Genomic DNA, 8,211 nt, shown 5'->3' with positions numbered 1-8,211 from the left:
GTATCCTTTAACTCTCCCTATAGTATCTTTAATTACTGTGTTTTTCTCAAACCCACATCTGTATTATTTCACTATTTTTGTACGTCAACAATAAATTAATAAACATATGTATAAATACAAATTAAAAGTAAATAAAACTTATTTAAGCTAATAAAGGCTTGGCCACACCGGAGGGTACGCGGTAGCGGTAAGGGTAGCGGCAACGATATTTGTATTAAAAAAATTCCACACCCGAACGTTGATGTGTCAGTTTGGAATTTTTTCCATACAAATACCCGTACCGTTACCTGTACCTCTACCGCGTACCCTCCGGTGTGGCCAAGCCTTAATAGGCGTGTTTTTTCTATTACTCAGTAGCTACTCATTTTTCATTTTATTCGCAAAAAAATAATAATAATTACACAAGCAAGTATTTGTTTTTATTGTTTTTCGAATAAAATAAAAAAATGAGTAGCTACTGAGTTGTAGAAAAAACACGCCTAATAAAAACAATTAATTAACACTTTAGTGTTGACCTTAAACTATTCTTCATCTCATATGGCTCGCCAATTTGAAGAACAGCCATCATTCCGAGTATAGAATGATTTTCAATATGGCAATGGTACATCCAGTATCCAGGATTGTTGCTCAAAAATCGAATGATTATATAACCAAATCCAGGAATTTGCACCGAATCTTTTTCAACCGGAAAGAAGTCATTTCTACTCAATAAACCTAATCTGTTATATTCTTCAATCTGAAAGAAAATAATCTTTTAAATATTTATCACAAAATTTGTTTTTTTTTTTTTTTATTTACTTACCCTCCATACGTTATTCTCTTGTAGTACACCCTGTCCAACGACTCTAAATGTGTAACCGTGAATATGAAATGGATGGGTTCCACCCATGTAATTAACAACAATCAACTCAATAGGTGAATAAGCTGGAAATGATAATACGTTAACACATTGACATGCTTCTATGGAGCAATCTCTCCCTGCATTGGCTAGAGTAGTTTTGTTACAAAACATCGAGTTATCTAATATATCTTTAGATTGTAGTAAAGATAATCCAGGCATTGTATAAGTTATATTGTCAATTTGCATTTGAACATCTCCGTTGCGGTCAAAAACACCAAAACTTGAATAAAATGTTTGAAATTTAGTTGACTCGTACCATTCGACAGGGCGAACAGATCGAAGCTCCGTTATGGAAAGACTTTTGCTTTTCAAATCATTCCGATCTATTGGATTGACCTTGACTCCCGCTAGTCTATAATCATAACTTAATTCCTCTTTAGGTTGATCATTCAACTCATAAGCTCCTTTATAGTTCAAAATAGCTCCTTGATAGAGATTATCAATACTGCAGTTTGTGTAGCCCCTTACCCTAACCCAATAGTTTTGAACATACCGATCTGCATGCAATACAAAATCGAATCTCTCCGCTGATGTCATGAAGAATGAAGTAGCAACTATAGGTTCAATATCGTTTCCGTCCGTGCTTATAATAAGAAGACGATGATTGTCAATGGAGAATTCAATGGGACAGTTGAAAACTCCGTTGAAAATCACTCGGAAACGGTAGCGATTCCCTCGAACAACTTCAAATTTTTCATACCTCGAATCTTGTTCATCTCCGCTGACGTGATTGCGTCCCTTTCCATTTATTAAAATATTTGAAAGTTTATCAAAATCATAGTTATACACTATATCTTGAATCATTATAGTGTGTTCAGTTAAATCATAATCATACAAATCTGCATGTACATCAAAGATTCTTGGTTGACGGATTACCATACTTCCGGCTGCTCCGAGTCCTCTCTGCCAATGACTATGACTGTGATACCAAATTGTTCCACTACGATCGGCTGTAAACTTGTATCTAAAAGACTCTCCAGGGTTTATAGGGTATTGAGTGATGAAAGGTGCACCATCCATATCTGGTGTTTCACTCATATGTATGCCATGCCAGTGCATTGTTGTAGCTTCTGTCAATTGATTAAAAACGTCCGCAATCACTGTATCGTTTTCACAAACTTCAATCGGTGGACCTGGTAGCATTTTATTTACTGCCACCACAGCTGAATTGATTCCGTCAGCATATATGCAGTTGTCTCGAGAGCATAGTCTTCTTTCTCTGATACAACGTTCACAATTAGGACCCATTGTTTCGTAAAAGTGTACTGTTAGTTTATAAAAGCATGTCATATGAACTCCTGGAAGGCATTTACGTTTGCAAGGATGACTAACGAAATCCGAATCATACTTTTTTAGTTCATGATTAATGTAGTTGGAGTAGCCAATAGATTTTGCTGACCTAATATATGATTCTGTAAACAAAAAAAATCTATAGTTAAATCGTGTCGATTAAAAATTAATCGACTTTTTAAATGCGATTATGAGAAATCTTGTCCGTTTCTTTTGGGTTTGATAGTTTTTGCGGTGGCATTTTTTGCTCTGACTATGGAACACTAATTTATTCTCTTAACATTATTTTTTTTTCCAAAAAATTAAAACTTTAATTTTAACGAAACACAAACAAAAAATTAAGTGAAATTTAAAAAAAGTTAAATTTTTGAATAAAAATAATAATTACATATATTATGTAACTTTTTTTGAATGACTTTCAAGTTTCAAATTTCGCTCTTTTTTAATTACATCTACTCAATGGTGCTGTTTTATTCAGATTTTAACTTGACTTAATTTATTGTTTTTTGTCGGTTAAATATTTTTTGTATTAAATAATCAATATAGCTTTTAGCTTCTTTTTGCTTTTAATATTTAAAAAAAGTAAACTAAAAGCTGCATTCATATAAAGAAACTTAAAGGATTAATGAGATTGTTTGTTTAACATTGCACTTTTCCCCAATATTTTTCAAATACAATGTTGAATTGTCATACAAAAATTATTTTTAAATTTTCAAATACAAGTGTTTTAAATAAAAACCAAAATAAACAAAAACTTTTACCTTTCCCGAATGCGAATTTTATATCAACAATTAAAATACTTAAAATAATCAACGAAATTAAACTTATAACTGTCATTTTTCGGCAGTGAATTATTTTTGGTTGAAGAAAATTCACAAACTTCCTTTGAGATGGAGCAAACACGATACATAAAAGACATCTTAATAAGGTTTAATGCTTTAATACTGTGGTAAGTTTTTCGTCAATGCAAACAATATGTTAAGGCACATAAAGACGGGATGATCTGAATTAAACATGAAGAATAGTACTGGTACATGCTTTATGGTAATTAATTCGTCACATTTTTTTGTATCAGCCATTTACGATCTCGGTAGTATGACATTAATATGCTTGTACATTGCAAGACTATCTTGAAGTTTTGGTTTTTGAACATTTACACGTCATAATGGATACTTGTTACGTGATGCGACTCTTACTTTTGTTTTAACAATGAAGTACCTACATCTTGGATTTTAACTATTATCTATGTGGTAATAGAAATTTTAAGTTACAATTAGTTGAAAGTGATACTTGCATACATACAAAGCAAAGTTTCTTGGAATTATTTTACTTTTTCAATTGGTTCAAGTTATAATATTGGTGATAATGGGAATTGGATTTCATCAACAGCACGTTTTATTTTAGATACTTTTTACTATTTATTAAAATACATCATGATCATGACGCATAGTTGGATATAAAAATTATATAAGTGGTTTTTGACCTAGGAAAACGTAGAGAGTGATGTGTTTTTTTTTTTTTGGCATTAGGTTGAGAGTTCTGCTAAATATCTCATACATAATATACGATTTTTACTTGCGATATAAATGTAGCCACTATAGGACAAGTTTATTATTCGTAAAATAAATCGAACTCTATATAAAAATCAGGCATGACATTACTCTAATAGAGAATGCTAAACAATTGGGTCTCGCAATTCTGTCTGCATGTACCTTGAGCTAAAAAGGCTAACCCACTGGAGTAATTTTCTTCAAACTTGGTAGTTAACAGTTCAAAATAAGATCAAACTGAATGGTACGGGTACCTGTGATATAACAAAAATAGAAAAGTATAATTTTTATACAGAAGCGGTTTAGTTATTTACATCATTTTTTTTTTACATCATAAAAAAAGGACTTTCTTGGATTAAAAAAAAAAAACAATCAAAGATTTTTTTTGGGAAAATCCATAGAAAACGGATAGATTGATCTTATTTTTTTAAATTTTTTTAGCGTTATATTTTCCAAAAAATTGCATATCAACTTTGTTTGATAAATGTTAGAAAAAAATATTTTTTTTAAAACGGTTCCTATGATTTTCAATTTTTTTGTTGTTTGTTAAACGGTAAACATAGGAGCTATTTTTACCATAACAGCAAGTACATACATATATGTATGTACGTGCGACCCAGTGGTACATTTTATTTTATGTAGTAAATGCTTAGTCATTATGATGAGTTCAAAGAGGACTGACTCTTGTATATATATCGGTTAACTATTTAGATTTTATAAGGACAATTTAAAGTTATAATGAAATAGAGGTTTAAGCGAGTTATACTGTTATTGTTTTTGAACTATGCAAAAAAACGTTTATAAACCGTTGGATTTTCTGGTAAGTACCTACCTTCTCTTAAAATTTTGTCCACAGCGAATTAGCATTTTGCTGGGATTTTTGTTAGTGTTGGACATTACATTTCCACCAAGTCCAATATTGGCCTTTTAGTTTTAAAAGCGAAAGGTCTTTTTAACGCTGTAATTTTTTTTCTATAGAATACAAGAATACAAAAAGTAAATGCCACAAATACAAAAATATGTATCCCTTTTGAGTCAAATATCCGCTTTGTGAAGATAATAGATAATAATCTTAGATATAAGATGCATAAACTGAAACTCTTTCTGTAAAAAATAATCATAAACAAGAATTTCATTTCGATTTATTTTATTCGCTACTCAAAAAAAAAAAAAAAAAACAATTGGAGTACATATGCCAAGCTGCAAATATAACTGTTGAGAAAAATTAATTTTACAATTAATAATATTTCATTCATATTATAATCTCAGAAAAAAAGTATTTTCCACCTAATCAGTCTAGTTATTTCTGTATCCTCCGCCGCCGCCACCACCTCCTCTATTATAGTTGGATCTACCTCTATTGAAATTAGAACCACCCCCTCCACTTCCACCTCCGTACTGATTGCCTTGATTCTGGTTATTGCCATAAGAACTATACGAGTCACTTGAAAATCCAGAACTACCAGAAAAACTATTTCGCCCAGAATTGTTAAAACTATTATTAGATTGGTCTCTTGGTTGCCAACCAGACCCTTGAACACGACCACTTCCAGCTAACCAATTGCCTCCAGAATTCGACTGGCCAAAGTTTCCTCCTTGATTTGATTGGAAGTTATTACTTCCACCTTGGTTTTGATTTGATTGAAAGTTATTTGAATTAAAATTTCCTCCTCCGCCGCCGCTACTGTTGCTGTTGAACTGTTGCCAATTACCACCACCGCGGCCACCTCCACCGCCACCACTACCACCTCGTCCACCACCAAAGCCCCCACCAAAACCACCTCCTCGTCCTCCGCGGCCACCGCCAGCTGGACCAGCTGAACGTTGCGTTTGCCACGATGGCATTTCCGGAGGTGGAGGAGCATGTTCATTAGCTCTGCCGCCTCGATCGGGAACACTACCAATAACATGTTTCTGTATTTTTGAAGCAGTATTCTTACGCACATTCGCACTACTGGTCTTTTCAATAATAGCTAAATCAGTACGAGCAGACAACAAAGCTACAATATCGGTTTCTATTCCGCCCACACGATAGTTGTCCAGTTCTTTCATTTTATTTTGATAATTTTTAGCTATGACATTTTCCTTTCCTCGCATACGATCTGACCACTGGAAGGATTGCACCGTCACCTCTAGACGCGTCAACAAAACCTGCCGCCGCAGATTGTACTCTTCGTCGAGACTCTTTTGTATGTCTTCCAGTTTTTTCCATTGTGCTGCATTTAATTGTTTGTCCGACTTCAACAGTGCGTCACTTAGAACCAGTTTATTCGTATTTCGCTTAGCTTCTTCCAGCTTGAAGTTAAGTTTATCCATAAGAGCTCGAGGAGCAATATTATCTGGTGGTTTCTCTAGGCCCAAATCTTTTGTTATAATTTCCAAAGCTCGAGCTGTATCCGTTTCAGATTTGGAAATGATAAATGATTTATCTTCTTGAGGTTTTTGTTTCAGACACATTTTTGCAGTCATAAGTTCAGTAATAAGATACTCTAGCAACTGTATTCGATCTTTTTGATTTTGAAATCTACTCGACAGAGGACCAGTTACGAATTTCTTGAAAGGACAGCCCAATTCTTTCAACAATGATGATAGTTCCATTCCAAATTCATTGAAATCCTTGGAATCTTTGTCGATTTTTTCATCGGTTTTTCGCAAAACATGCAATTCGAAAGCAACCCAACCAACCACTTCACGAAATGCTTCTGATTTTATTCCAATTTTTAAAGCTTCGGTTAGGACATCGTTTTGTAGGGATTTACCTTGATATCCAACTGCGGTTAGGGATTCTATGATGTCTTGTTCGTTTTCCATATTGCAGAAGTGGTTTTTGCTATTTAAAAATTCACGAATTTTCTTTCAAATGCTGGCGAAAATGAAAAAAATAGAACTTTTTGGCAAAGCCGGGCAAAAGGGTGGACATAAAATTTGATGGTTGTCTGTCAAAGCATTTTTTGTGTACACATCGATAAAAGTGCAGCCAATTCAAATTGAGAAATGAATGTATTCAGAGAATTTGAGGTTGAAGTTTGGTTAAGTTCAAATGCGCTACCAGTGAGTGGTCCGTTCTTTTATTGAACAATGTTAACTATTGTTGTTATGTCAAAAAAATCGTTGTATTTGTTTTTGTTACATTTTGTTACAAAATGTCAACTTTGATTTAGGAACGACTAAATGTTACATTTTGTTGATCTGTAAAAAGAAAAATACAACTGGCCATTAGCTATTTCAACCTATATGGACCTAGAACCAGGGCTAAAAATCTATTTTACCACCGATCTCAGAAGATACAAATTGCTGAACCAAGGATTAAATATTTGTACAACTGGCCCTGAGAATTAGCACTAGTTCAAGGTTCATATTCATATACATATATCGTCGCCTCAATAAAATATTGTCGTATGTGCAAAATTGAGGTTTTGAGATTTGAATACAGTTTTGCTCATTGATTTTTTCTCCTTCGTTCTGTGAAATCCGTTTTTCGATATCTGTATCAATTTCCGAGATAATCGCTATGCATTTTGTCGTATGTGTAGGGTTACATTACAAACATTTTCAGTAGCTTTTTGTCGTAAGTGCACAGAAAACGTGCACATACGACAAAAATTATCACATACTACAATTTTTTCATACAAATCAGTGTTTTTCTTCGTTCGGTAAATTACTGTCGTATGTGCTGTTTTTGCAACACATACAACAATATTTTACTGGAATTTCAGTAAACGTTTGTCGTTTGTCCCATAAGGAAATACACTGACGAGTGTAATTTCAGTTGCAATCAAGATTTTGAGCAGGTCGGACGAGTCGACCTGCTCCAAGTCTATCCGAGGAGCTTTATGCTCTATTTTATGCATACAAAATGCATAAAATAGTGGTTTTATGATTTTATTAATTTAGTATACATACGTAAAGAAATATTGGATGATGAATTCTTTGATGCCGATCTTTTAGGTTCCCCCAATGTTTCGAATCCAGTGGCAATGAAAACTTGGCCCTACGAAATTTGTATGAAGCTTTTATCGTGCTATCTTAAAACTAATAATTGAATAGTAATGCCGACTTTTCACGAGTCGATTTTAGCCGCACGATATGTCGGTCGACTAGGATTTTTCTATGGGGACTGTCACTTTAGTCGCCTGCGACTTACGTTCACACGGGTCGAAAAGCTTCGCGGCACGTGAAAAGTCCCCATAACTTAATTTTAGTAAACTGTGATCTCATTAATTCTAAAATTGTTTTAAAAATAATGTACCTACCTATTATTTTTTTTTTTTTTTATTTATGTGATTTTTGATATTTGATTTTTTTCACTTCCAAATTAAACAAGTTCTATCATTTTATACTGCTTCTAAACCAATTGTTAAAGGCTTGGCCACACCGGAGGGTATGCGGTAGCGGTACGGGTAGAGGTAACGGTACTTGTATGAAAAAAATTCCAAACTGACATATAAACGTTCAGATGTGGAATTTTTT

The 8,211-nt window shown here is 33.5% G+C and overlaps 2 protein-coding genes across 2 annotated transcripts; both read right to left on the bottom strand.

Annotated features, from left to right (window-relative positions):
• Positions 1 to 332: 332 nt before the first annotated feature.
• Positions 333 to 2,458, bottom strand: LOC129916659 (uncharacterized). Its single transcript, XM_055996753.1, has 2 exons — positions 803 to 2,458; positions 333 to 736 (listed from the first exon to the last, which is right to left on the bottom strand). The coding sequence occupies exons 1-2, from the start codon at positions 2,189 to 2,191 to the stop codon at positions 497 to 499; spliced, it is 1,629 nt and encodes a 542-aa protein (XP_055852728.1). The 5' UTR covers positions 2,192 to 2,458; the 3' UTR covers positions 333 to 496.
• Positions 2,459 to 4,930: 2,472 nt separating this feature from the next.
• LOC129916661 (protein FAM98B) lies at positions 4,931 to 6,703 on the bottom strand. Its single transcript, XM_055996757.1, has one exon. It carries the CDS (start codon positions 6,550 to 6,552, stop codon positions 5,038 to 5,040), a length of 1,515 nt encoding a protein of 504 aa, XP_055852732.1. The 5' UTR covers positions 6,553 to 6,703; the 3' UTR covers positions 4,931 to 5,037.
• Positions 6,704 to 8,211: the final 1,508 nt, after the last annotated feature.

This window comes from Episyrphus balteatus, chromosome 3 (assembly GCF_945859705.1).
Source record: "Episyrphus balteatus chromosome 3, idEpiBalt1.1, whole genome shotgun sequence".
In the NCBI taxonomy this organism is placed as follows: Eukaryota; Metazoa; Arthropoda; class Insecta; order Diptera; family Syrphidae; genus Episyrphus; species Episyrphus balteatus.
This window is presented reverse-complemented; position numbering and strand designations above follow the sequence as displayed.